General features: G+C 47.4%; 3 protein-coding genes across 9 annotated transcripts in view; 1 reads left to right on the forward strand and 2 right to left on the reverse strand.

Moving 5' to 3' along the window:
- LOC140256630 (uncharacterized) overlaps positions 1-4,000 on the reverse strand; it is a 93,691-nt gene extending 89,691 nt beyond the window's left edge. For 4 of the 5 annotated variants that reach the window (XR_011904820.1, XR_011904823.1, XR_011904822.1 and 1 more), the window contains exons 1-2: positions 3,277-3,858; positions 2,594-2,715 (exon numbers count right to left, since the gene is read on the reverse strand). The gene's annotated coding sequence lies outside the window, so the exon portion shown is untranslated. Of the gene's footprint in view, positions 1-2,593; positions 2,716-3,276 lie in introns of all 5 variants that reach the window. The other variant, XR_011904819.1, reaches the window with a different exon arrangement.
- On the forward strand, positions 3,926-11,607 carry ADPGK (ADP dependent glucokinase). Of its 3 annotated transcripts, none has more exons than XM_072345279.1 (7): positions 3,926-4,232; positions 7,574-7,799; positions 8,598-8,660; positions 9,292-9,412; positions 9,902-10,098; positions 10,736-10,834; positions 11,053-11,607. In XM_072345279.1, exons 1-7 carry the CDS (start codon positions 4,018-4,020, stop codon positions 11,602-11,604), a joined length of 1,473 nt encoding a protein of 490 aa, XP_072201380.1. In that variant the 5' UTR covers positions 3,926-4,017; the 3' UTR covers positions 11,605-11,607. The 3 variants fall into 3 exon arrangements, with proteins under 3 accessions (XP_072201380.1, XP_072201381.1, XP_072201382.1); XM_072345280.1 differs by having other exon boundaries at positions 11,056-11,607; XM_072345281.1 differs by lacking the exon at positions 3,926-4,232 and adding an exon at positions 5,715-6,150.
- A 5,688-nt stretch (positions 11,608-17,295) lies between these two features.
- Positions 17,296-27,525, reverse strand: part of BBS4 (Bardet-Biedl syndrome 4) — a 30,642-nt gene continuing 20,412 nt past the window's right edge. The window contains exons 7-16 of the mRNA XM_072345278.1: positions 26,736-26,789; positions 25,965-26,092; positions 24,148-24,202; positions 23,288-23,356; positions 22,142-22,294; positions 21,857-22,028; positions 21,579-21,648; positions 18,930-19,071; positions 18,357-18,567; positions 17,296-17,449 (exon numbers count right to left, since the gene is read on the reverse strand). Of these exons, the coding sequence (XP_072201379.1) occupies positions 17,298-17,449; positions 18,357-18,567; positions 18,930-19,071; positions 21,579-21,648; positions 21,857-22,028; positions 22,142-22,294; positions 23,288-23,356; positions 24,148-24,202; positions 25,965-26,092; positions 26,736-26,789 (1,206 nt within the window). The 3' untranslated portion in view covers positions 17,296-17,297. The remainder of the gene's footprint in view (positions 17,450-18,356; positions 18,568-18,929; positions 19,072-21,578; positions 21,649-21,856; positions 22,029-22,141; positions 22,295-23,287; positions 23,357-24,147; positions 24,203-25,964; positions 26,093-26,735; positions 26,790-27,525) is intronic.

Raw genomic sequence — 27,525 nt, forward strand, 5'->3', positions numbered from 1 at the left:
GCCGCTGCCAAGAACTCAAATTGCTCATGGTATTCACCAGCACACTTGGTGGTTCACTCTTGCTCCAGCTCCTGGGCCTTCTGCTGAAAAGCAGGCTCATCACCGCAGGGTGTGAGCCACCAGTGCTACAGAATCCAGCAATTTGGCTCAAACTGAAAGAAGCACATAATTTTGGATCTGGATGTTCCCAGCTCCAGCTCTGATGCATCAGCCAAGATGGAAGCCATTCCACCCCCCACTGCTGAGTTCAAAAAAATGATGGCAAGACCTCCAAATAAGACAGATTTATAAGCACGAGGCAGAGTGGGAAGAAAAATTCTCTGCACAGAAAGATTGCTTCTGCAACAGCGAGGCTCTCATGTGGTGGTTCAGATTCTGCAGAACACCCAAACAACTGGCATCTGACAGCTTCACACTAGCATTTCTTCCAAACTCTAATCCTGGGTACAGACAATGCTTGTCCTAATTAAGTAATTTAAATGGGGACTTGCATCTTTCCTGTACTACTCTAGTTCTGAAGCGCTGCGCTACTGATGAGTGTTTTGCAACTGCCAAGACATGAAAGCGTGTTTGTTATTAACACATCACTATATAATTAGGGGACTTAGCAGGGGGCTGGGTATTCTCATGTTCTTTTTCCTCTGGCACTGACATTGCTAGATGAAAGTCTCTAGGTACCCCGTTAGGTGACAAGTGAAAATTAGTTCTGTGGCCAAAACCAAGCAATTTGGCACAATTTAGGAGAGAGATGGTATTTTCTGCTCAAAAAGGCCCCAGAATTGGAACAGCAGGAGGTGTTACAGATCAAGATTGAGATGCGGTGGCCAAGCTGGGCATGTGTCATGGAGCAGAGAAGCAGTGGGTGCTCAAGTCCAGGACTGCGATATGTTGGCAGTGCTGAGATGGGGAATGCTGCCCAATTTCTGAGCATAGCACAGAGTCTGTATTTTAATTGGAGTTCCTCTGCTCATCTGCATGGTTCAGTGCAAACTTCTGAATTTTCCAGGCCATTACTAGGACCCACCCAAAAAGCCCTTTTTCCACTTTTTCCAACCCCTGTAGCAGCAAGCAGTCACGCTCATGTATTCTGTTACTGGCTCCCACTAAATGTCACAGGTCAAGCATCAGAAACACCCACAGCAATTCCATGAGTTTGGACAGATATATGGTTGCTGCACTAATGAGTTTCAAATTCAGACTAAACAAGGACTGCAATCAAAGAGAGGAGGGTGTGGGATTTCAGGGGAAGGTTTGATCTCAGAGAACACAAAGACAACACCTGAATAATTGACTTAAGGAAGCCCAGAGAGCGCAGAGGCGCAGTAAGATGATGGGATGGGCTGCCTCAGGAGGCAACAGCACTGCAGCCATCTGCAATGCAAATCCTACCTTGAGTGCTACCTAATGTTTATTGGGTGCAGCTAAAGATTCAGTCCCAGGCATTAAAGATATGCATGACCGACCCCACCAACAATAAAGGAATTAATAGTTTGAGAAAAACTCCTTCCCGCATTGTGTGCATGCCTACAGTTTAAGCTGGCCAAAGTAGGTCAAAAGGAATGACTCCATTTGAATACGTAAATTCAACTTAATAAGGAGTAAAAACAATTGCTTGAGAATTCAAGCTACAAAAAACATAAAACAAAAAAGAACAAAAAACCAGTTCTTCACAGTTCCTTTGGGAACTCAAAGCTCTGGCTTTCACCCCTCCCTGTTATTCCTCTGCTTGCCTGTCCTCATCTCCTTTCCTCTCACTTCCTGCCTAATAAGATTCTGGCAAACGCCCATGTCTCAAAACTGAGCCTGTGATCAGAAAAGCAAACTCAGTAAGGTCATTAAGAAGCTCGTTTGTGAGCACTGAGTGGCTGCTGAGAGCACATGCTCTGTGTGCAACTCTCCATAGCTAATTTTCAAAAGAAGCACTTGCCTGCTTGTTTGTCTGCCCCCTGCAGACAAAGTTTCCCCCTCAGTTTTTTCTTTTCTTTTGCTAAAGGGAGCAAATTCAGTTTCCAGTAACTGAAAACTGATTAAAACTGTCTTTGTTGTACACCCCCTCCAAGTCGCAAGCAGCTCATACCATGAACTTGTGTCAAGAAAAGGACTGCTTATACAAAGGACTTTATATAATCAGGAAGAAGAAATGCAGAATAACTCTAGAGGTGAAGTTTTACCTCTTTGTTTTGAGATCTACCAACTCTTCCTGTATTAAGAAGCATTTGTTAAAATCATGGTGTCACGCTTTCAAATTAACACACAGACCCAAAAGAAAAAAAATTACATAGGTACTTAATACTTTGCTACTCAATTCTGAGTCACTGCACGAATCCAGCAGCCCTGTACCTCATCACCTCTAACTAAAGTTTGTAGGATGCTGGGTGGCTCAAGGGACAAGAAATAAGGCGCTACATTTTGGTTGGGAGCTGACAGTTTCACCTCTAAATTACCTTTTCCAGGCAAATCTAGATCTGCATTAGCTTAAAACAAGAGTGAACCAAAGCTGCTCATTAGCTCTGTAACTAAACAGGTTCAGTAAGGGAATTTTTCTTCTTATTGTTGGCAGCAATCAAGATCATAAAACAAATCTTTCAGTTACCTTTGCAGCCTCAATCAAGTCCACTGACAAAACTGGTCACGGAGCTGGAATGTCAGCAGTTTGCAGAGACCAAATAGCAGTGGTTCCTTCCAGGCAGGTTTAATGTGGACACTGTACCTGTCCTGGGATGAAAACAAACAAAAGGACAACTTTAGACTTCAGGGCAGCAATGCAGAACACAACGTTAGTATCAGATGAAGAACTAACCACCCCAAATTGGAATCACAGCTAATTCCCTGATGTGCTGCACTATTAGATGGGTTGTCTGCTCGCTGCCCAACCCTCTGATGGCACAGCACTAATCACAGAGTCCCCAAGCTGTGTCAGCACTGCAGGTGCCTTACAGGCATTCTAATTATGACATTCTGTGACAAGCCTATAAATACACACGCTCCCACAGGTGAAAACCTGATTGCACTGAGCAGTGAGAGGCTCCTGTGTTGGCTGCATCCAACCAGCAGCACTGCATTAACCAAGGGCTACACCCAGGGGTACAGCAGCAAGGCTTCATAGTACACAGAGCAGCAAGAAAAGGGCCAAAGAGAAAAAGGGTAAACTAATTATATACAAAGGCCTTCCGCCACCCCATCTCCCTTACGGTTTGTTTTGTCAGAGTTAGAGAAAGTGACAACCATCACAACACAGAGCTGAGGAAGGGAATTATCAGCTCCCAGCCAACGCACCGCGGCACGCAGCTGTCAAACTCCCGCACACTTCGTCGGCAGCCTCACAGCCGATGTTTCTGCCGCTTCCCAGCAGCCCGGGCAACCTCCCCCAGCTCACGGAGGGCCGCCTCCCTCCTCCGACAGGCTTCCTGCGGAGCCCGGCATCGCGAGCTGCGCCACTGAGGACGAGGCAGAAGAACACGGAGCAGAAATACGGCCCGTGAGCCCAGAGAGCTGCTGGGCAGCGGCGGACAGAGGAGAAAGGGCGGCCTGAGGAAGGTGAAGACGAACGCAGCTCCACCTGCGGGACTGAGCCCCGTGAGGACCGAGCGCTGACGGAGGCCGTGGGACAGCGCTCCCCACGGGGCACTCGGTCTCCACAGCACCCACTCCGCGCGGGCGGGGGCCACGTTCCCCCGGGCCGGAGATCCCCAGGGCACCCTAAGAAGGCCCCGGCGGACTTGAGCAGGCCGCTCCTCCCGCCATTTCCCCACACGAAGCACCGCTAAGCTTACGCTTCCCCCTTATTCCCGTAGCTCAGCTACGCCCGCAGCGCAGCCGCACCTCGTTGCGGTACGCAAGCGGCGCAGGGATGGAGAGGCTACGCGCTTCACGTAGAGTCCGCCCCGATTCCCGAAGCGGCTTTACGACAGCCGGGGCCCGGCGGGGGCGGGGCGCTACGGAGGCGGCGTAAGGAGGGCCCCCGCGTCCACCCCTCCCGCTTTCCTCCCCCTCGGACGTGGCGGGGGAAGGGCCGCGATGTGGCAGCGCTCTGTGTGCGTGGGCCTGCTGGCCCTGGCGCTGGGCTACCTGTGCCTGCTGGGCCCCCAGCTGCCCCCTTCCGTCCTGCAACACCTCTCCGCCTCTCTGCTGGGCGGGCTGAGCCGCGCCGGCTCCCTGGAGAGCCGCATGGTAGCGGCCTGGCAGGCGGCCATCGTCCGCCCGGCGCGGGGCTGGGGGCGCGTCGCCGTCGGGTAGGTCACCGCGTGTGCGTGTGTGCGCGGCCTCGAGCGGCGGGCGGAGCGCTCCCATCGCGGAGCCGGGCGGCCGCGCTCCTCACGGCGGCCCCGCGGATCGGGACGCGGCTGCTGCCCGCTGAGCCGAGCGGCGCGAGCTCGCGTGGACTCGCCGCGGTTCGCCGTCTGTGCAATGGTTTGGTGTGCAGAGAGGATGAGTTGAGAGCGGGTCGTCCCCCAGAGAGGCCCGGCGGAGGGCTGTGGGCTGTGACGGGCTGGTTGGACACAGCGCGGCCTTCCCACAAAGGTAGAGGTGGAAAGAAGGAAGCCAGTGGTACCCTGGGATGCAGTAAGAACCTGCGGGCCGACGGAGGTGATCTCCGCTCTGCTCTGCCCTGCTGAGGCGGCACCTGGAGTGCTGGGTCCCGTTCTGCACTTCTCAGCTCCTGAAACAGATTTTCTAGAGTGTCGTAGTGAAGCCTCGGAGGTGCTTGGGAGCCTGGCAAGGCTGAGACACCTGGGACCGTTCAGCCTGGAGAGGGCTGAAGGGGGATCTGGTCAGTGCTTATCAGTATCTAAAGGGCAGAAGTCAGGTAGGGCCAGGCTCTTTTAGGCTGTGTGCAACAATAAGACAAGGGGCAGCGGGCACAGACTTAAACATTGGAAGTTCCATACTAACACAAGGAAGGACTTGTTTACTGTCAGTGACAGAGCAGGGGAACGGGCTGCCCAGAGGGGTGGTGAGTCTCCTTTGGAGATACTTAAGACATGCCTGGATGCCCACCTGTGCAACCTGCCTTAGCAGGGGGTTGGACTCCGTGATCTCTAGAGGTCCCTTCCAGCTCTTACAGTTATTTGATTCTGTGAATGCAATCAAAGGGAAGAAATGAGAGAGGGAAGGGGATAGGAGAGAACAGTGGGCATTAAAACACCTGTGTGCGCATGGTGAAATCCAACCCTCTTTTTAACCTGCAAGGAAAGAGGGTTGGGGAAAGTTCAGGAATGTCACATTGATCTGAAAAGCAGGGTTTAAATCTGACTGTGAATCTTGGTATTATATATAGCACTTGACTCACCTTTTAAATAGAAGGACACGACAGAATAACTTGTCTATGACCATGAGGTTCAGCCTTCAAGTGTTGGAAAAAGTTATTCAGCATAATCGATGCAGAGCCGATACAGCGTTAGAGTCTGTCATGCTCTTGTGTTCTGGCTGATGCAGACTTTCTGCCCTGAATATGTTGCAGATAGGTTTGTCAGTGTCTCATATCTTCTTTTTCACCACGCCTTCACTGGAAGAGACAATTACCTTCAGTTTGTTCCTTGCTTTCTTCTTTGCCTTAAAGGGACTGATTGTCTGTGTGTGTGTGTGTATATATATAAAACAGATGCCCACACCAGACACACAGGGCCTCAAAGTTCACCAGCAGAAGCAGTTCATTAGTAGCACATTCCTGCTGTTAGGGGAGTTTATTGAAAGTAAGAAGTGCGTTAGCAGAGGAGGGAGAGGGAAGACAGCTGGAAGATGATGAGAAGCGTCTCACTTGAAAGAACTGTTACTTGGTTTCTGTCCCCTTGTGTCTTTAATGGTCATTAAAACATGAGATTGCTGACCTTTTGCTGCAGTGAGACTGTGGCTACAACGCCATGGATGCTTATTGCTTCTTTGCCTTTCTCTGCTCGGCGAGGGGATTTTTCTCTCTTTAGCCTACCAGGCGATGCACAGAGCAGAGGATTTCTGGCCTAATATGAAATGTGTTACATGCTGCATTGAAAACCCTTGAGGTTTTTCATGTCCTTTATTCTGTAGGATGCAGCATTGCTGTGCTGGGACCAAGTCATGCATCAAAGGTCACTGACAAGGAGGAATGGCCACGTGTTTTGAGCTGGCATGCAAGCAGGCGCTGGTATTCGGAATGTTGTGGACAGATGCTGAGTAGGTTGGAGATCCTGAAAAAGCTTTGGAGATTGGCAGGATCCCTGTTGTGGAAGCATGGGACAAGGGAACAGAATGACAGAATGGAAGGGGAAGGCACACACACTTAAGACCAGTTCCAGAACCATAGGATTGTTTGAGGTGGACGGGACCCTTAATGGCCATCAGTCCAACTCCCCTCACACACAGCACATCGGGTGCTCAGCCTGACCTTGGTGTCTGCAGGGACAGGACACCACCGCCTCTCTGGGCAACCTGTGCCACTGCCTGTAAAAAAACTTCCTTACGTTCAAAGTAAATCTTCCCTCCTGTAGCTTGAAACCATTTCCCCTTCTAAAGAGTCTGTCCCCGTCCTTCTTACAGCCCCTTTACATGCTGAAGGGCCACTCTTATGTCTCCCCAAAGCTCTCTCCAGGCTACGCAGCCCCAGAAAACACTATAGAAATTGTTCATGTGAGCTTAGTAAATATTTTGCTATCAATATTTGTCTGAAACCCAGGAACAGAAACAAGTGCTCATAATTTTGCCCTGAAATACACTAGGAATGCATGCTAACTGTTTCCTGGGGGCCTGGTTCCAGCCTAGAAACTTTCCTGTTCTCTTTGAATTCAACACTCTGCTTAAATTGCTGTAATTTGTAAGGAGTGGGGGCTGGAAGGCCTGTGCCACAGGTGTGATTTCATCCAAGTCTGCCAGGTCGGCCCTTATAACTTCCTAGCTGGTGCTGGATTCTTCTGTTCTTCTGTTCGAGAGGAGGAGGCGAGCTGTCTATGGACATTTAGGACGGCTCTTTGGAAGTTGTGGTCTTTTAATTGTTGCAACTGAGAAGTGACTCTCTTAACTTCTTGTAAACAGAACTGGTCCAGGTATGGGCTGTTTGTGTATGTGGTTTTGGTTTTTGATAATGGTAGTTGAAATTCAAGAGGTTGATGGGTAGATTTAAATACTTTCAGGTTAGTTTTGAGCAGTTCTGAATTGCCTGCAGGTCTTAAACCAGAACTAGGATAATAAAAATGTCATCGTTCTAGGAACCGAAAGTTAAAAATACTATTATTAATGTGCTCTTTTTTGAGCAAGCCTAGGACAGCAAAATAAGTGTAAAACAGATCAGAACGTACACAGCCAGCACTGAACATAAGCAGCTTATGCTTTCTTGTTTTAATTCATTGCAACGTTAGAGATCCATCCCCTCGGCCCTGTGCTGGAGCACAGTTAAAACATGTCAGTAGGAGAGTACCAGAGTACAGAACTGCAGGAAGCTCCTATCTCTTTGTTTTTGCTTTTCTCATTTGGTGGGTTGTTTTCCTGAGGGCTGTCCAGAACTCACAGCACACATGGCTGGCTGGGAAGTGATGTCATTGTATTGTCCACAGGTGCCCCAGCACACAGTGGTTTCCCAGTATGCGTTTTCCTTCACTTTCAGCGTCAATGCCTGTGTCGACGTGGTTGTGTCTGGTGTGAAGTTGTTGGAGGCACTTGGTCTTAAGCCCGAGTCGGGAAAAAATCATGATGTCCTGAACTCCAGAGAGGACCTGAGAGAAGCATTCACTCACTTCATGGAGAAAGGAGCGGCTGCCGAACGCTTCTTCAGTGATGCAGAGTCCTTCCATCACATCGCACAGACTGCCTCAGAGCACCCTGGTGCACAGGTATGTCTTCCTGTTTCTTATGTTCTGCATCATTGATGACTTCTGTTCTCCCTAGGGGAAGCATGAGACATTAAGGGAAAAAAACTGTGCTATAGATAAGAACAGAACTCTGCACTAAGTGGGAGGGCTTTGAATAGCCCATGCTTTGCTTGCATTCTTCAAACTGAAATGGCCATCCACGATGGCTCTGTATGAATACTACTGGAGATGTTTTTATGTTTCATGGGAGCCAGGTGAGGTTGATGATATCAAAGGGGCTCTAATGTCTTGTAATGAGGCAAAAGGCAAGGAAGTAGATCCGAGCGCTGGGGGTGCTCCAATTAGCTTCAGCACTTCAATGAAGGGTTTAGATTCTCTCTAGAAGTAGGGGTGATGAAAAGAAAGAAGTCATCTTCCTGAAGCCTCCCTTTTCAGAAGCAAAGTTCTTTTGCTGTGATTATACTGGGTCTTCTGAATCTGCCTGGTACCTGTTTGACAGTTAGCTCATTGCCCCAGACTCTTTAATGCAGAAGAAGCTTCCACAGTTCTACTCACATGGTGTGGGCACAGGTAGCAGTCCTAACCCTGACTGCAGACTGGGTGAAATATTGTTGTAATTTTTAAATGATTGCTAGTTAGCTTTACTGATTAAAAACAACAACAACAAAAAAACAGCCAACCAAACAAAAGAAACCACTGAAAACTTGCAGATGTACAAGAATTTACAGACATAGTCATCTGTAGAGACTCGAGATTTTCTAAGCATGTGTAAAGCTCTTGAAGCAAGGCCGTGCCTATACCTGCCCTTATGTTTTACAGCTTTACGTTGGAGGCAATGCTGCTCTCATTGGTCAGAAGCTTGCAGCAAATCCAGACCTGAAGGTAGGTGTTCCACGAATTCCATGCTATTTGCTATCTTTAATGAGGCAGAAAGTACATCTCTGTAGATTTGGGAGATCTTGCACCTGTTCCTTAGGGCACAGTGGAACATGCCATTGGCCTCATAGACTGAAAAGCACAGCTTTTTTTTTGTTTAGTTCTTAATATTAAAATATGTTGTCTAGGAAATGTTTTCTAGTTTTTTGCTCCCACTGAGTTGTTGGCTTTTATCTTCATCTTCCCTCTAATAAAACGAATACGAATCTCTGTGTCATCCTAATCCTCTCAATTTTTGCTCTCTTGTTCTAGTAGAAGTAGGTTCCTCTTTTCAGGCGGTCATGTGGAGACCACACTGAAAGAGATCGGCGTAAGATCCTCACAGTGAGGCTGGAAGAGTGAACAGAGCTTGGTTTTAAAGCTGTGACAGCTTGAGATTTCTGTAAAGTGAACGACCGAACAGTGGAGGGAATACATTTTCCTGTATGAGAGCTGTCTCACCCACTAGCTACTCTTGGGAAGAGATCAAAATTTGGGACCGATGCATACATGGCATAGCTTTACACAGAATAGGATGGATCCTTCTACAAACTGAAATACTGGCAGGGGATACTTGATTGGTTTTCTTGTTTTCTAGGTCCTCCTTTGTGGCCCAGTTGGTCCCAAGCTCCATGAACTACTAGATGACAACGTGGTTGTGCCACCTGAATCCATGCAGGAAAGAGATGAGTTCCATCTTATCCTGGAGTATCAAGCAGGTACCTTGCCAAAGGCTGAATGTTAGATGGGAACTCTGGGCATCACAAAGATATTCCTGGTTTTAAAGTTTGTTGATGTGTTGTTGTGGGGTTTTTGAATCAATTAATTCCAAAAGGACCGTGTAAGTTATCAGTGCTGGCAGCTGTCAGTGGGCTAATCTGGTAATTCCTTGCGCTGCAGGGAGCTGTGGAAGGTGAGCAGACATCTTACGTTCCTTTGAAACTTTATTTCTTTGTAATGCAGTTACTGTAAATACTGTCTCATGCTGCTGTGCTGCCATCCCTTTGGTTCTGTATTCTCCTGTGCTATAGCCTACAGAAATGAAGTATACTCTGCACTTTGTTGGATTATGTATCCTAGGCAGATATGGAGGTATAGTTATGCTGGCAGTAGCTGTTAGTTGGGAAATGATGCCTCCAGGTTCCAGTAGGATATCCCCCCAAATAGCCTCTAGATCCGTAGTCCGATTTCTCTTTGCTCCACCCTAGGTGAAGAGTGGGGACAAGTGAAGGCACCCAACGCCAACCGCTTTATCTTCTCCCATGACCTATCAAATGGTGCCCTAAATATGCTGGAAGTGTTTGTGTCCAGCTTGGAGGAGTTTCAGCCTGATCTCGTGGTACTTTCAGGACTTCACATGATGGAAGGTCAGAGCAAGGAGATGCGACAAAGGCGACTTATGGAGGTAAGACACTTAAACACCAGTATCTCCTTAACTTCCATTCCAACAAATGTGCACCAGCAAACTTTTGGCTTCCCCGCTGTAAGTAGGCCACATCTTCAGGTCTCTGCATGCTAAAAGAAGAATGCAAACTGTACGAATGGCAGCAGTCTAATCTTGTTGGGTTCTGTGGGTTGTTTACAGCAAAAAGGTTCTCAGTGCTCTGACTGGCTGGGCAGACTGACATCGTTCTTGGAGCCTACGTAGTGGCTAACTACACTCTTTCTGTTCCACATACTAAGATGACCAAAGTTATAATCAAGACTTCTGTAAGTGCTATCCCTTAGATAACCCAAATGGCAGCATCCACTTTTGAGCCCAAAGGAGCTGTCCCAAGCTGTTTTTTCATTTAGAAATCTTTGCCTGTCTTACACTTGAGTGCCCTTCTCAGTACAACAAGCTAGTCTTTTTTTCTTCTAACATCAGCTGTTTTGCAGCTGTTTCTGACTTCTGATGTTATTAGTATGTTAGAAAAGTGCTGAGCTCCAGGTAGATTAGGGTTAGAATCAGTTTTTCTCCTCTGGAACTCTGAAAAATACAGGTTGTTCTTATTCCCATTAGCAGGAATGTGTTCTAGATGTTTTTTCCTTTGCCTCTGCAGGCAGTAGCCTCCATCTCTGACATTCCTACTGACGTTCCTATACACCTGGAGCTGGCCAGTATGACTGATCAGGACTTTATGAGCAACATTGTGCATCAGGTAACAATGAGAGGACACGCTCTTTATATCAGTTTCCTTTTCTCTAGTATCACAGTGCACAGACTGGTAGGTGAATAGAGAAAGGAAAACTTGTCTAGAACATTAATTGCACAAAATGTACAATAGCCAGCAGACTGTAATGCACTGCTGTAGAATGGATGGGAACGCAGTCTGATCTCACTCTGAGAGAAAAATTCCTGTTCCCGTGTTCCTGTTAGCAGGTCTTTCCCCTGGTGAACTCCATTGGTCTGAATGAGCAGGAGCTGCTCTTCCTCACACAGTCAGCCTCTGGTCCCCACGCATCCCTGGCTTCCTGGAATGGCATCCCTGACGTGGGAGCAGTCAGCGACATCCTCTTCTGGATCCTGAAGGAGCACGGGAGGACTGCAGACCGAGCCTCGGATCTCACACGGATCCACTTCCACACGCTGGCCTACCACATCCTTGTCACAGTGGATGGGCACTGGGGCAACCAGGTGGCTGCCGTGGCTGCCGGAGCCAGAGCAGCAGGGGCACAGGCCTGTGCAACTGAAACCATCGATACCAGCAAAGTCTTTCTTAAAGCTCCTCTGGAGTTTGTGACCTCCCAGATAGAGGCACCTTCCAAAGTATCCTTAAATCCAGACGAGCCGGTGGTGCATTGGCACAGAGAAGGCATCTCCTTCCATTTCACTCCTGTTTTGGTGTGCAAAGATCCTGTGCGGACCGTGGGACTTGGGGATGCCATTTCAGCTGAAGGACTGCTATACTCAGAAATAAATCTACAGTAGAAGACTGAGGTCCCCTTTGTCTCCAGTACTGGACGGTGTCTGAGGAACCGTGCTGTTATTATTAGGATTTCAGCCAGTGCTGATATAGGAACAGAATCAGGGAGCAGTGTATTTTCTGGATATAACAGAAAAGCCAAAGAATAATTCCAGGTGTAAACTGTCAGATACATTCCAGTCACTTTGCAGTGACTAGAACACGTTTAAGTGCAGAGGTTTTCGTATTTAATGTGGAAAATTGGCTTTTCTTTGTCTTAAGCATGTGGGGAGGGACACAAATAATCAAAATCCGCATTTGCAGCAGGTCTGCTCTTTGTAACTGCACGTGGGCCTTGTCTGCTAGTGCTGGGAAGTGTGGCAGCCCTGAGAGCTTCCTCCCCACAGCTCCCAGGGAGAGCACAGCGCTGCTCAGCCCTGTCTTGCTTACGATAAAGTAAAAATAGAAAGCTCCTGCATTATCTCGTCGCAGCACATGGCTGGGTGGCAGGAGCAAACCTTCCGCTCGCTCAGTGCGCTGATGAAATCCGTTCCTGACAAAATTACCTCTCAACCTCAGTGCCCCTGCAGTGGAGGGAGCCAGAGCCTGAAAATGTGACACACGCTGTTCCCACTCCTTAAATGTGCAGGGAAAGGTGGGCTCGAGGCAGTGTAAATTATTTTGGGTATCTGTTGTTTCTGTGACTGACAGGATTCAGCTAGTTGCCTGCCGTTAGTCCTGTGGCAACTGAAAGTGAAGATATTTAGGATTTATATTTGGGGAGACTGCTTTATTTTTTTGTCGGGTAAATGACAGAACATTACCTGTGTCTGCTACATGCTAAATGCTAAGAGCCACAGCCATGGGGGGCTCACTGCTTGCTCCCTTTGCTAACAGCTGCTTACATGGGTCGTTGTACAGCTTACAGCAACCTGTTGAGTACTGGAGGCTAATTTTTTGTTTGGGAACTGTTGTGCAGTTTCGCTGCCTTCTGTTCAGATGGATTTATTAGGGAAGGGCCCTCAGAAGCTCTAAGAGTTCAGCAGGGAAGGCTGATGCAAGGCACCGGGTCGCTGGGCTGTCTTTGCTCTGAACAGCCTTTGAAATTAAAAGAATTAGAGCTGTGTCTTATCAGTCCAATTGCAGAGTACCACAGCCTTGCTAGTTTAGAAGTCTTGTTTAATCTGTGTATTCTTTTATACACTATTTATATATTTTTTTTTACCTTTTGGTAGTAGCCCACCACCGATTGCACAGCATCAGTATTCTTTTTGTCTCTTTTCCAGCGTAGCTTTGTCTCTGTCCACTTCCAGGACCTATTTCCATAGCTGTCATACGGATATGTTCAGCGTGAGTGAATTCAATGCAGCCAGCATGTACATGCAAGCCTATGCTGTAACAGGATTGTTGGAGGTCAGTGTTTGCATGTGAGCAGCAGGGAGGAGAGTCAGGATCACTTGGGCTTGAGGGATCTGTTTCAGCAAGGCTGCTGTACGGCGTTCAGTGATGTTGTACGCCATTGTGAATGCTCTGTAAGGACAAAAATGGACAGCTGTTTGAACTTGTATGGATGTCACACAAGATGTTATATGCAATATGTATTTAACTGCCCCTCTCCCTCTGAGCAAAGTCTTCTGTGTTGTACCAGAGGAGAAATGGTCAGTGCTGTGTTTTCCTGTTGCGTATCCCATCCTGGCCTTCCACTGACTCTCATTATCTATCTCAGTGCAGGATCTCCATAAGACTGGAAGCCTTTCTCTTCAGTGTCTTTTTAAAGTTATTATTTATAAGCTGCAGCGCGGGACTTGGAGTTCTGGTTTAGTCTTCCTACAGGAAAAGAAAACAAATAAAAAATGTCTCCTGACAACGTCTGAGGTCTGAGGCCATTAGCAGGGCATTTCGTAACCTTTGATCGTGGCTGGCTGGGACCACCAGCAGCTTCCCTGGCATCGGACCAGGCGGCGTGGGACCTCGAGCTGGAAATGAAAGCAAACCTAATACACACAGCTGTCACGAGCGATGCTCCTGCTGCTCTGCTTCCCATCTCTTCCAAAAACGTTTGCTGACAGGAGGCCTGCTGGGCTGTGGCTGCCTATTTTGGCTGTTTAAAAACAGGTAACTGTCCCAAGGGCAACTTTCGCTTGTACTCAACACAAATGTTACAGGCTTACATTCCATCTGCTTTCATGCACCATAGAAATGGAAACAGGTAGGGGCTTTTAGTTGGTGCAGCATGAAACTAACTCCCCTGAAGTACCTTTAAATGGGAGGGCTGGAACTTGTCCCTGGGCTGGTGTTTCCGTCCATCCCCATTGCATTACTGTTGCTTTTAGTTCTTGGGTGGTTTGTTTTGTTTTTGCTGTGAAACACAAGCACATCGTGACAGGACTTCTGGTGGCCTGTTTGTCTTATGAGTACTTAATGGTTTCTAATGGACTGGAGAACTAGTGGCTTGAAGCAGTGAAAGTTTTGATACGAGTACAGAGTTAAGTTCTGATCTCCTGATTGTAGCACAGTAGGAGCTTCATTTTGGAGAAAAATAAATACACCTGTAGGCTTGTTGGTTGAAACAGCTAGAGCGGGGCCTAACTGAGCGTCACATCCCACAGGCAGGGAGGAGGGTTTAAGAGAGGGAAATGGGAATACTGAAGCTTGTTTCTGGGCTTTGTTCTAAAGATCTGAGTAGCTGGGGAAAAGCAAACCTCTTTGCAGCACATTCTGCCTCCCAGACCTCGCTCCTGTCTGCCTTCCTCTCTAGCAGCAGGGGCTGACAAAACTCTTTAGCCAAACTTATCGTAGACACAAAAAGTTTCTTCTCTGTTCATAGATGTCAGATGAAGTTCTCTCGTGCAATCAATGGATGTAGGTTGGAAACAGCACATCTGGGTGTTATCATCTGTGCCAGAAACCTGGGAGAGGCATTGGTTCCAAGCAGTCACTGTCTCTTTGTAAGCTGAACCCGCTGCCAGCCCTCCCCGAGCTCACAGCAGCTGAAGGAGACAAATCCCAGCAGTTAAGGGTGAACAATCGCATTAAAATGCAAGTGGGGAAAACAGATATTCTGAAAACCTCACCCGTGATCCCAGCAGAACTGCTCAGTGCAGCATGGTTAAAGCGGGATTCAAAGCTCACCTGCTTCAAGAACCACAGCAGAAAACAGTGATTTGAACTGCTTTCATAGAAACCAGTCATGGCTGGTGAATTACTTGTTGTATTATGTGTCCTTTTGTGGTGTGTTTATGTGTGGAGCTTTGTAAAGCACACCGTTCATTCACTGTTGAGGTTTGTTTGTGTCTGCAGAAAAGTCCTTGCCCCTCCCAACAGGGAAGCCTCCAAAGCTCATCTCTTATGCAGGGCAGGGTCTGCCTTACCCCACCTTGTCCTCCCATGACCACAAGTGGGCAAATGGGGAGCAGCTGGGGGTGCTGCATCAGCCCACATCCCACTGCCTCAGTGACCTCCACACCAGCAGTGTGGGGACAGCAACTGCTCCTGGCTGAAGGAAGGTCTTGCTGGCCCAGCTTCTAGAGCTGCAGTGTCTTCTGGTTTCTTCCCTGAGAGGAAGTCAGTTCACAGTCCGCCTCCTGTAAGCAGTTTGATGTAACCATGTTGACTAATGGACTTTTTCTCAGCAGAAACAAAATGTCCTAAAGCAGGTGGCCTCTGCTTCCCTAGAAACTAAGCTCGTTATTCTTTTCCATCTTATGTTCTCAATTAGGAGGGGAAAATAAAACACCAAAGAATTACAGCTGATGCCAGAAGCAGCTTTTGCAAAGTAAGTGTTGCTTTCCAAGTTCCTCGTGTGATTTGGTACAGGCCTGCTGACAAACCCCCTGCCTAATTTCAGTCAGTGGTGGCGGTGAGGTGGGACTGTTCCTCGAGGTAGCACAGAAAGCCTCTGTAAATACACCGCAAATTTTCTGCATGCAAATAGTACCACTACAGCCCCCAGGAGGAGGAGAGGGGGCAGGACAGGGGACTGCAGTTCCTTAACGCCTCAGTCCTGAAGTTAATTTACCCTGCTTACAAGTAGCTGGAGGGTAAAGCTGCCTGTATCAGCAACGCTGTGACTGCTCTGTTCCACCCACTGCTCCTTGTACTGGAACCTCCCAAACTGCCACACGTTGCAGTAAGCCCAAACAGTGACAAGCAATGGCTACAGAAAAATACAAACTGAACAAAAGTTTTAGGGGCTAGAGAGCATTCCCAGCCCACCCCTGCTCCACGCTCTTGGCCACCCCTCACAGGTACTCCCTTACACCGCAGTAATCTGCAGCACAAAAAGTTAAAAGCAAATAAAAAGGCTGCACTGTACCTAAATTACGCTGCTGCTTGTCTGGTTTGTTTCAACTGGCGGCTGCTACACAAAACCTCTGATTCCTTTTGCTCCTAGCACAAGGAAAGCATTATAGTAGCGCTGCTGCATGGATGGATTGATGGAAAGCCAACCAGCAGAGGACAGATGAAACAAAAAGCAGCCACATTTGAGGTGAGCAGGCAGTTCTGTCAGTCAAAACAAAGCAAAGGGATCCTACTTTTAGTGGCCCCTGGGGGGCAGGGCAGCACTTCGGGTCCCTGCTGCACCCTAACAGCACACTAACATTGCTCTGGGTAAAAGCAGCTAGCCAGAAAGCACTGCTGGAGGATGTTAACGTATCCAGGGTCATGCTGCCTTCTCAGGCTGCTGCAGAGAGCTTTCCATCACAAACCTCACTCCACCGCACGTGTTGATTATGAAACAGGAGCTGTATTTTTAAAAGCTCATCAGCATAATTAGCATATGAGCTGAGCCCTCCTGAAGCTACAGCTTCTTTGGGCAGAAAGTGCTGAACTGCTTGGGAAAGTGAAATCCCAAGTCCCACAGCAGCACAATTCTCTGTATGCAGAGGGGAGGAAGAGTGAAAACCACGCTTAACCCAGTTACTGGTTCCTTACGTAAAGCATGACGGGCCCAGCTTAGTTCCCCAGCACAGTTGTTTTGAGAGCCTGCACCAAGCTCTGGATAAATCCCAGATGCAAAAAACTGACAGGAGCGGAGAAAGGAAGGCTAAGATTTTTCTCTTTGAGGATACAAACACTTCCCAAACATCTCAGTAGCACAGGGGCATTAAGATTCCTTGCTCTGCTCATAATGGGGCCGCTTTGCCTTCTTGCAGCTCGCAGAACTGAATCTCCTCAGTCTCTCACAAGGAGGCCATAACTCTGTCCTTCAGAGCGTGACTGCTGCTTTACTCAAACAAACTCAGCACTGAAGCTGAGCATGGCAAGCCTCCTCAGAAAAGATCTTAATTTCTTCCCTGCAAACCAACCTTTCCCCCGCGTTGGGCAATACTAATTCTAAAGGAAGAACTCTAACCACAGGAGCACGGAGCTTTGTTGAGCCTCATTCACGCTGTTTATCAGCAAAGAATTTGGAATTTAGGGCTGGCTGACTTCTGTGCTGCTGCACTCTCCCTGCAGAGCCGCCATCCTCCCAACTCCTGAGGAAGTGAGGTGTGACTGCACTCACAGCAACTACAAAGCATCCTCTTCTGACTGCCGCAGTGACTGCTGGGACAAGGCAGAGACCTCGCGCTAAAATCACTGACAGAAATGCCACATCTACACTAACTGACAGTGGGGTGAAGCCGCTCCGGGTCAGAGGAGGACAGGTCCCCTGCCCCACAGGTCAGGCAGCACTGGAATTTCCCACGCCTGCCCCCACTGCCTCGAGCCCATCCTATTCTGCTGCCTGACGGCTCTTGTGATTCTGCTGCCGCTGCTCCTCGGCCTCTGCTGGCGCTGAGGTCTCCTCTGGGCCCAGCTCTGAGCCCGGCTCTGGTTCCAGGGGCAACGAGGGAGGCTTTGCAAGGGAAGCTGATGCTCCGGCACCTGGGGAGAGAAGTTACAGGATGACTGCATACACTCTGTGCCTTCTTCAGCACCTCCAAGCAGCACAGAGACAAAATGGCCACAGCTTTTTTTTTTTTTTTTTTCTGATTTCTTCTGCCTAGCATGAAACTTAGTAGCAGCACCCAACTTCTCTGCAAGTTACCCAGCCAGAGACATGACAACTTGGACCTCTGCTGAAGAGAAGCTAAAGCAGTCTCTCGTTCAGCTGGGCTGCTGCGAGAAGAAACTCAAGCTTTGGAAAGGAAAATAGTTCCACTGCATCTGGTTTGTACTAAAACTGTAACCAAAACCACAGCGCAGTCCTCAGCTCACAGTTTTAGTGGTCTCAGAGAGAGCTTCCCAGTGGTTAACAGCTCCTTACAGAACTAAATCAAAACAGGACACTGCCACACTGAAGCTGTTTCTAGGCTTACGTTTAAGCTGACAGCTAATCTTACAAGCCAGGTTTGCTGATGTGAATGACAAGACTTTTCAGGTAACGCCTGAACTCCCGGGTGCTTTTATTTTTCAGCTTCCATGAGAAATGGAGCAGGTCCTTAGGGGTGCCACAGAAATGGCCTGGATTACACAACCTTCCTCCTGTGCCAACCCACAGGAAACAAAACACACAGTGACAGAACATCGCTGCGGTGAGCAGCGTCTCTAGTGCTTTGCTCCTGGGAAGCTGAGGGGTGAGAGGAGGTCAGGCTGCAAGCGATGGCTCAGGAGATGCTCCCACACAGCAAGCTGCAGCATGTACAGCTATCAGCCTAAGCCTTATAAGGCTGAAGGGAGCTCTGTGTAAGCAAGTAAATACCTCCCTAAACACACGCCATACTCAAAGGGAGGGAGGTTTCTTTTCTCCCTTCCCATGGTTTCACTTCACAGAGATGCAAAAGAGAGGTACCTGGTGGAAGCTGCATGCTTTTCCCATAGCTTGCAGCTGAGGACATGGCTTGACCCAAGGCCTGGTTGGAGCCCAGTGGCTGCTGTGTATTGGCAGACTTCCCTGACGGCGCAGTTCGCTGCTTGGATTTAGACTCTTTAGCAGGCTTCGTCCAGACTTGGCTCTCTCCGACCTGCAGGGCAGTTCCCATCTTCTGGGCAACCTCCACCATCTTCTCAAGAAACAAATATACAAGACTCTCATAGACAGCAACACTTCAGACAACAACGAAGTCAACAGAGAAAAAGAGCTGTGTGCAGGGCTGGTAACTGCCTTGGTGCTTGAGGGAAACATCTTCACTAATTCATTCCCTTAATTAAGAGGGAATCTTGTCTTGCTGCATATTGATTGAAGAACTGGGCTTCAAAGAGCAGAAATGAAGCACGCAGCTCGCAGCAGGAGACTGCTCTACTTAGAAAATCTCATAAGCAGAATTTTTCCTAATAATTGGACTCAGAAGTCAAACTTCCCCCTTGTTTGTTGCCAGCCTTAATGTGGCTATTTAGTTCCTGCTGACAACTCTTAAGCACATACCTCGGGGTCAAAATCAAGACTGTTGCTCTCCTTCAGTGCAGTGACCTTCCTCTCCATCTCCTGGTACTGGCAGAGGGCCCCCTTCTTGTCCCCGTGGTTATACAACAGCACAGCGTAGTTCAGGTTGACGAGGGGATTGCACCTGCAGCAAATACAGGATGTATGCGTTCACTGTGGGAGGAGAGGTGATCTCTGTGCTGATTACCTCAGTTCTGCAGCTCTGGCAGTTGGTGGGAGAGTGCTCGAGGTGGGTCAGGCCAGCAGGAGCGCCTCACTGATGGTATTTTACAGGCTGACACACTACAGAACACACGTTGCAATTCATTTTCCCTGCCCCTTCTCACTCCCTCCCCCAGTAAAACCATATGTGTGTGTGTGCTGCCGTAGGGGAACATGCAGAGAAGCAAAGTGCACAGGTACTGTCTGCCAAAGTAAAATGCAAGGTGGGCACAGGCCCTGCCCCAGGAGCTCCTGCTTTCTCACCCAGGTGCAGCCCTGGAAAAGCAGAGGCCACCCGTGGCCAGGCCGAGGTGCGGACGTGTATCTCTGCACACAGGGGACTAAGGGACGCTTTGTGCGTTTTGCTCAAGAAACATGAGCAAGGGACTGGTGCCCTCTCCTGGAGCGCGGCAGGGATAGCTGGAGCCATCCTGGTCTCCTTTCCTTGGGGAAAGGCACAGGAGGGAAGGCTGCTGCTACTGCTCAATAAATAGCAAGTGTCATCTGCAGGCCAGGGCCATCCATCCTCACTAAGTTGTATGACAGCACTGCAAGGAAGAGACCATTAGAAGAAATCTGATAGCATTCATAACCATTGGATTTCCTTTAGTGGAGAATTTGGAACACCCATCCTGCAATAAAAACAAAATGCATCCCAGCCAGGCAGTTCCTAAACTGCCAGGGAAGGAAGCCTGTGGGGACAGGGATTCAGCCGCTGAGTGACTGCAGGAAACGCATGGCACGTCAGCTGAACAAGGCCTCACAGTCTCTGGATGTTCCTCCCAGCAGCCACTAGCAGTCAGGATTCATTTTTGCTTTGGTCGGGTTTTATTTTCCTGGTAAAACTGAAGCTGTAGCATCCTGCTTCTGCCAAACCTTTAGGCAAAGTCATGGAGCTACATTTCAATTCCTTCTCTCTGATCAAAGCACAGAAACCTGTGGCTTATGACTAAACAACCTTCAGCTCCTGCACCCCCTGCCAGGCATGGAAGTCTGACCAGGAAAGCCAGGCAGAGGAATCAACTGCAGGCTGGTCAGTCATTTTGGTAGGAAGGGTTAAAGCATAACTGCAAAATGCCTTCACACTGCAGTGCATTTGCAAGTGTCTGACGATGGCTTGTACAGGTTCAGTTCCCCTAAGGAGGCTGCTCAGACATACCGACATTTAGAATAGATGTAAAAGTAACATTTTAATCTACTGCTCATTCAGAACCTCAGTACCAGATGGAAGCTCTACCCTGCATGCAAGCCATGCAATTCTCAGCAAAAATCTCAGTGCATTCACAGCACCTCTTTGCAAACAGAACTGCACTGTGGTGTCCAGCACTTATTTTTGAAACCTGATGTCTGTTTTAATGGGCTTAGAAACTTCCAGAACTCCTTAATTCCAGAATGAAGCCTGGTCTAGACTAGACTGGAGGGGACGGGAGGAGGACAGTGTTCCTTACACACACCAACACATGCCACCTCCTTGTGGGCGCTGCAGATGGAAAGAGCCTGCCCTGCAGCTCTGCTGCCAGCATACATACTGCTGGGCTCAGGAGGAGCATCCCCTGTTAGTTAATATCTGAAAGGTAAAACATGAAAGGTAAAAAAAAAAGCAGACCCAGGCAGCCAAAACTATTCATAGATTTAAGACAAAACTGTGGTTTTTTGTCTGCCTGAAGCAATGGTAATGGCTCATTGTAACAATGCTGAAAGCAGGTGCTCTGCCCTTAATAGCTAGGTTCCTAATACTGACATTGCTTGGAAAATGGAGGAGGAAGGGCTGCACCACTGTCCCTTTTATATGCTTTGTATCAGCTTTTTGCTCACATTTTTCCAGCTAAAATCTTGCCTCTGCCAGTTCAGAAAGGCTTTATCCCAAAAGCCTCTCGGAGCTCTATGCAGTGCTCAAGCTGCTATAAAATATTCTGGGATGAATGGTTTACTCAATCTGCTCCATATTCCCAGGAAGGGAGACTGGAATCCAAAGTCATCATCTCTTGACTCGCTAAATAAACAGCAAAATGAAAACCAGCTTTCATTTAGTCTCAAATAAGTTTTCTTTCATTTCTCAGAGCTGAATGGAAAAAGAAGGTTTTAAAACTAATTTGCACTGCTTCTGGAACATAAATGTGTCCCCAGTGTAAGCCACTTAGGGTCAGAGGAGAGAGGGACAAAACACATGAGGGAAAACAGGTGCAGGAAGGAACAGCAACGTAATGAAGAACTGACCAATATCATCATCATAGTATCATAGTATTGTGCGAGTTGGAAGGGACCTTAGAGATCATCGAGTCCAACTCCCGGGATTCGAGCCCTCTGTGTAGCAGAGCGGCACTTCTACCCCCTGCTCCACAGGAGGGGATTCGAACCCAGGCCCCCTGGTGTTGCAAACGGGAATTCTACCGCTGCGCCACCGGAGGCACACATATGATTAAGACTTACTTGTCCAGTGCCACAGCTTGCTCATAGGAACGTTTTGCATTCTCAATGTCTTCAAGGTTTGTCAGAGCAACTGTACCAAAGGAAAACATACACACAGAAGGTGATGCTTCACAAGGATTTCACTTTTAGGATAATACTGACTGTCATTTGGTCACAAATACAACTTGTATCCAATACTTGTTTACTTCAGCCCAAACTTTCCCTCTGAAAAATGTTGATCTTCCAGGCAGAAGACCACCATACATACACACCAGAGCTGGGTAGCAGTACTTCATTACCTGCAAGGAGCATATACAGCTCTCCCATCTTGGGCTGGAAGTTGATGGCAGCACTGAGGAAGTGGAAAGCAGACGCGTACTGCTGCACTGTGAGGTGGACTAAGCCCAGATTGTACAGAATCTTCCAGTCAAAAGGAGCCAAATAGTTTGCCCGCTTCAAGCAACTGATAGCCTGCAGCAAAGGAAGAAGTGTGCTACACAGCAGTGCACCCTGAGAGACCTCTTGTCTGCCCCAGCAGGGCTCTTGGTTCATACAGGTAAAAGGAGAAAGGAAACCACACTCACAGCGACATATTTCTTCTTGCCAAAGAAGCACATCCCAATGTTGTTCCACAGGGGAGGGCTTTCAGGCATGCTGCTGGCTACTGCCCTGTATTTGGAGAGGGCCACATCATAATCCCCGTGAGCCTGCATCATGCTGCCAGCTGCCAACGTAGCCTTCAGGAGAAAAGGAGACCAGCTGAGGGCTTGCACTTCCCCAAGCACAACAAGAAGGCAAGGAGACAAAGCTCCAAAACTAAAGCCATCTCAAGAGCAGCAAAGAGGGACTCAGGCCCACTTCTTGCCTTATCTCAGTCATAACTGTCTCAGAAACACTACAGTGTGAGAAGTGCATAGGGTATGTTCTGAGGTGCAGGGCACCTCTAGAGCCCAACTCTATGAAAAGATCTATGTACTCCATTTCATTTAACCAACAAGTACAGACAGAAATAGTTCTGGTGTAACTTAACAGGAGAGTTAAAAAATAAAAAGCAAGCAAGCAAGGATAGCCTAGTTCACACCGACTGCATGGTACTGCAAATTAAATAATATGCATGGAGGGGACGGCAAGCAATTGCAACACGCTATATTTAAACTAAGCTGGCTAAGCGATCCCCGTGACAAGGAAAATTTGTAAGTGTAAAGGTGTTTTCACAATAGCATTTGGCTTGTGTTCATGCAACAGTTGTCAACAACACATTGCATATTGTACATCACTAACGTCGTACAGGAGGAGAACAAGGCACAGAGAAACGAAGCAGCATGCCCAAAAAGGGAAGCACTTTCAGAGTCATAAATGATACCTAGATGCCAAGCCTGGCTTTCAAGACCAGAGCCAAGGAAAAGACACACCTGCATTCAACAGCTGGGAGCACAGATAGGATTAACAGCAGATGGAAAAACACCACAATGGAACATCATTTGTCCCTATGCTCCCAGGAGTCACAGAGACCCAGGCACAGGTCTTGGGACTTCTGAAACAATGCCCAGAAGACTTTCATTGCAAAGAAAGCACCATTTGTTTAAAACAGGTGCAAGTTTTGAAGAAAGCTTTCTTGGCATGATCCTTTTCAGCCTCCCCAGGACATGGATGACAAAGCTTGATACTGGAATTAAGTGTTAGGAGGGCATCTCATCATCACACAGCTGTTTCATTTCCACTCCTGATACCTTGTAGTTGCCCTGGTCATAAGTGAGTGCCTTTCCAAGGTGTTCAAAAGCCTTCTGGTAATCACCAAGCTGGGAAAAGAAGCAATGGACATGAGAAGTGCAGCAATAAGGGGTTTAGAAAGAGAACACACCTTCTGGACACCAGAATTCCTGGTTGTGTTAAAAACAAGAACTCAGAAAAGTGAATTTTACAGTGCTTCCCATTATTTAATTACACATGCACATTCCTGTTTGATTATGTACAAAATGAATATTAAAAATGGATTTTACTGAGCAGGATTCACTGTTCCGAGCACAACGAAGGTTTCTGCACTCTTTGTGCTCTGACAATTCTATACGGTGAACTCAAGTTGATTTCCCTCCGCTGCTTTACCTCCCCCATAAAATAAACTGCAGTTCCACAGATCCTCAATTCCCTCACCACAATGTCCCCAAGGGCCTACGGGTGCTCTTCACATGGAAAGAAGTCTCCCTTCTTTCCCTCTATGGTGCACTGGTGCTAACCATTTCATGGCTGCTTTTGTAGCAGATGAACCTGCTGGACCTCAGCTCCAGAGCAAGGAAATGACTGTACTTGGAGGATTTAGAACAGAATGAGGGCAGCTGCCAAACAGAATTCCTGCTCTGGCTCAGATCCAGGAAATCAACTTGCTGTTAGCAGCAAAAGGAGAAAGGAAGACACAGAAAAGCAAAGGAGAAAGGAAGACACAGAAAAGCAAAGGAGAAAGGAAGACACAGAAAAGCAAACTGTCACATGAAATACAGAAGTGTGTGCAAGTCAACTGAAGACAGACAGAAATTAACCAATCATTTTCCAAATAATTAAGTTCATATAATAACTAGTTAACAGTTTTCAGTACCTGCAGGTAAATTAACCCCAGTTTTGTAAGGAGGTCTGTATTTTCTGGAGAAAATCTGTAATACAAAAGCCAGAGACCTGCACTGTTTATTGGCCCCTCTAGAACAAGGTAAAAACAGAATCACTGCTACATTACACCAGTAGCACACCAGGAAATTAACTGCTACTATTAAACCCACATATTGCAACAGTTACCATCACAGAGACTTCCTTTGACCAACAGTACATCTAAGCTTTCGCAATGCCTTATAGACGTTAATGGGAAGTGAAACAGATCTGGTGGCACAATAAGATAATGTGGTTTTATTAATCTTCACAGTGAGCCTGCATCACTGACCTGGAAATAGAAAATGGGATTTCCCACTGTCCCTCATAAAACATCCTGTAAATCCACCACCAGCTTCTTGAGCCACGTGTGACAGGCAATCCTCAGTGCTTCTGATGGATTCTACATGCTCATCACCAGACTTGCAATTCATTCTGCCATAAGATACCAAGCTGCGCATTGCTCACCACAGCCTTGTGCTACACTGCCATCCATGGTGCTCAGACAGACACTGCCCTGGTAGTTCACACATCCCTGATGATACATGCTGCTGTTCAGCACAGCAAGGCTTGAGAAAAACAGATCCTTAGTGTTTTCAATTACTGTAAGTAACTCCCAAACCCTCACTGCTACTCTGAGCTTCAGGCAGCAATGTTATGAACGCTTCTAAATGCAGCCCCACTCCCAGATGATTTGGATTAAATAAACAGGATGCAAAGGACAACAACAACAAAGTATAAAAGGACATTGTACATCTGAGGCCTTACTTACCTTACTATCAAATCTTAATAAACCTAATACATACAATCACACAGGCACCTCAACCAGAGCAAAAGCTGTGCCTGGTGGTGCATACCCAGAGAGCAGAGACAGACTTTCCCACAGCTGCTAACAGCAGGCAAAATGTCATGGGCACATGAGAAGGAAAAATGAAAAGGGAGAGAAGGGGATGCCGAGACAACTAATATAAAGCTGGTAAGATGCTTAGCAAGGATTGCTTACATAATAAACATCCTAGATTAGTCCAAATGTCTACTCAACCCAACATACTGTCAGCAGCCAAAAGCAGGTGTGTAAGGAAACAGCATACAAAAACAGCCTGTACAACATGTAGATCCTGGCTTCTGGCACGCTCCTGCTTTCCTTTACTGTTTTGCCTACATTTTAAAAGCTCTGCTAAATCAGGCACCCGGGAATGCCCTAAAACAAGACAGATCAAAACTGAGAAGCAGTGACAGGGTGGGAGAAACTCACTGGGCACCAGCCCATCTCCTTTCTGCCTACTCACTCTCCTTCAAACACAAATCACTCCAAGCAACAACAGCATGTGAAACCCAACAACTGATTTTTGAGAGACTGTCAGGGTTAGAGAGACAGCTGGGGTGAAATCTTTTCAGTAGATAAGCCTTTGGGATTTACAAAGTCAGCTTGAGATATGTTTGCTCCCAGGCATATCTGTCCATTTGTTTTCCACATTTTCTTGGCAGACCTTCCAACAGCTACCTTCTTCCCTGACACGTTGTCAGCAGGAGGAGGACTACAGCTGAGAGCAGAGACAGCCGGAGAGCTCGGAAAGTGCTTGCTTTGCACAGAAACACTAGAACCCCCATTAACTTTTTAATTGTGCCCTAAATTCAAATCTAGGATACCATCAACTTCCTCCTAGCACAGTTAGATAAAAGGAAAAAAAGAAAAAGAAAAAAAATGTGTGTATATGCATATATATATATATATATACACACACACACATATATATATATATATGTTCTTACTCTACTGCTTTCTTATAGACTTCGATGGCTTTCTCAGTCTCCCCCTCCAAGAGGTGAATTTTTCCCAGCATCATGTAAGTCAGATCGTGTCTGTTCATCTCCAGGGCATTGTTTAGCTGGTCTCGTGCCTAAACACACAACCACAGGGAATGAAAACATTATCAGTGATTAAAAAGCAAAGCAGCAGCCCAAGAGCAATCCACAGCAGATAGGGAAATGGAACTGAGCTCAGAGAGCCCTGCTAGCAACCCCAACCCAGCTAAGGGCTGAAACAAGTTCTGCATCAGGAACCACATGCTTTTTGGGAGAAAAAAACCAAGTGACATGCTTTGAGCCAAAAGGAGAGGCAATGACCTCCCAAGGAAGAGAGGATCACAGTTCCTGTGTTTGAAGTTGGTAAGAGAGAAGCTTCAGATTTGCTAGGTTAATACCAATGTTACAGGTATGTTACAGTTTATTCCTCACTGCAATGCTTACTCCAGCAGCAAGCACAGATTGCCAAATCAGCCAGAGAAGTGTCACCTCGGCCCAGGGACCACAACTCCACTACAAATTCTTTACTGGCTACAAAGCATGAGCAGCACTACCCAATTCAACACATAGATGAGAACAGACACAGCTCACTATCTTTTGAATCCAGAGATGAACACTGAAGCAAAACACTTCCTTGACACCAATAGTTGGAAAGGATCCACTTGGTACTACCAGAGTGACACTTCTGGGAGCCCTGTCTCCCATTTGTCGTGTAGGTAAGATGAGCATTTGCATTACCTTGTTGAAGTGTTTCAGGTACATGTAGCACACACCCAAGTTGTGGCTGATCTCCTGTAAGAAACAACACAGAACCAAACCAGCATAAGGTTTGAGATGCATGCTACATAACCTACCACTGACAACAGTCATTGCTGGACAGGGAGACCTCTGTACCTGCCCACAAGCTTGCTTTGTTGTTCAAATAAACCTATGAAATCAAGCTGCTTCAGGAACCTACAGAGCTTACATGGAATGGTACTCACAAGACTACAGCCCATGGAGCCTGAGGCAAAGAATGATGGAGATCTCTTTGGAGAATGAGGAAGGGCTGTTTTCCGACTCAGTTCCCAGTAAGATCTCTGAAGCTGACACCTGCTGTCCTTATAGGTGGCTCCTCACTTACCTGTACGCTCACAGAGATTGGCACAACACTGCACTCAGCTGAACAAATGATCTTTAAGGTCTCTTCCAACCCAAGAAACAGAAGTCAGGCAGCAGAAGGGTTGAAATCCAGGATCTTGAGCAGTTTAAGCATGTTTGCAACACAGCTGGAAGATCATTTTGGCATCCTAAACACACTGATGACACTCTAGGGAACCATCAAGCCTCTGATTCATTGCCAGCAGTATAACTGCCAAGCTACTTGTCACCTTCCTCACCCTGGCACATCCTGGGGAGCAGAAAAGCAAGGCCCACGATTCCTCATTTCTGTTCTGGTAAACTCCATCAGTTTAGACAGCCTTGACCTTTAATAGGAAACTCTCTTATTTACCCATTAACCCCCTCAGAACGATACTTTCCTCAATGC

This window comes from Excalfactoria chinensis, chromosome 10 (genome assembly GCF_039878825.1).
Source record: "Excalfactoria chinensis isolate bCotChi1 chromosome 10, bCotChi1.hap2, whole genome shotgun sequence".
Lineage (NCBI taxonomy): Eukaryota > Metazoa > Chordata > Aves > Galliformes > Phasianidae > Excalfactoria > Excalfactoria chinensis.

Coding starts and splice junctions, on each gene's coding strand:
- ADPGK (XM_072345279.1), top strand. CDS start 4,018: ATGTGGCAGCGCTCTGTGTGCGTGGGCCTGCTGGCCCTGGCGCTGGGC. Junction 7,800..8,597: donor CAGAGCACCCTGGTGCACAG/GTATGTCTTCCT, acceptor TATGTTTTACAG/CTTTACGTTGGAGGCAATGC. Junction 10,099..10,735: donor GACAAAGGCGACTTATGGAG/GTAAGACACTTA, acceptor TTGCCTCTGCAG/GCAGTAGCCTCCATCTCTGA.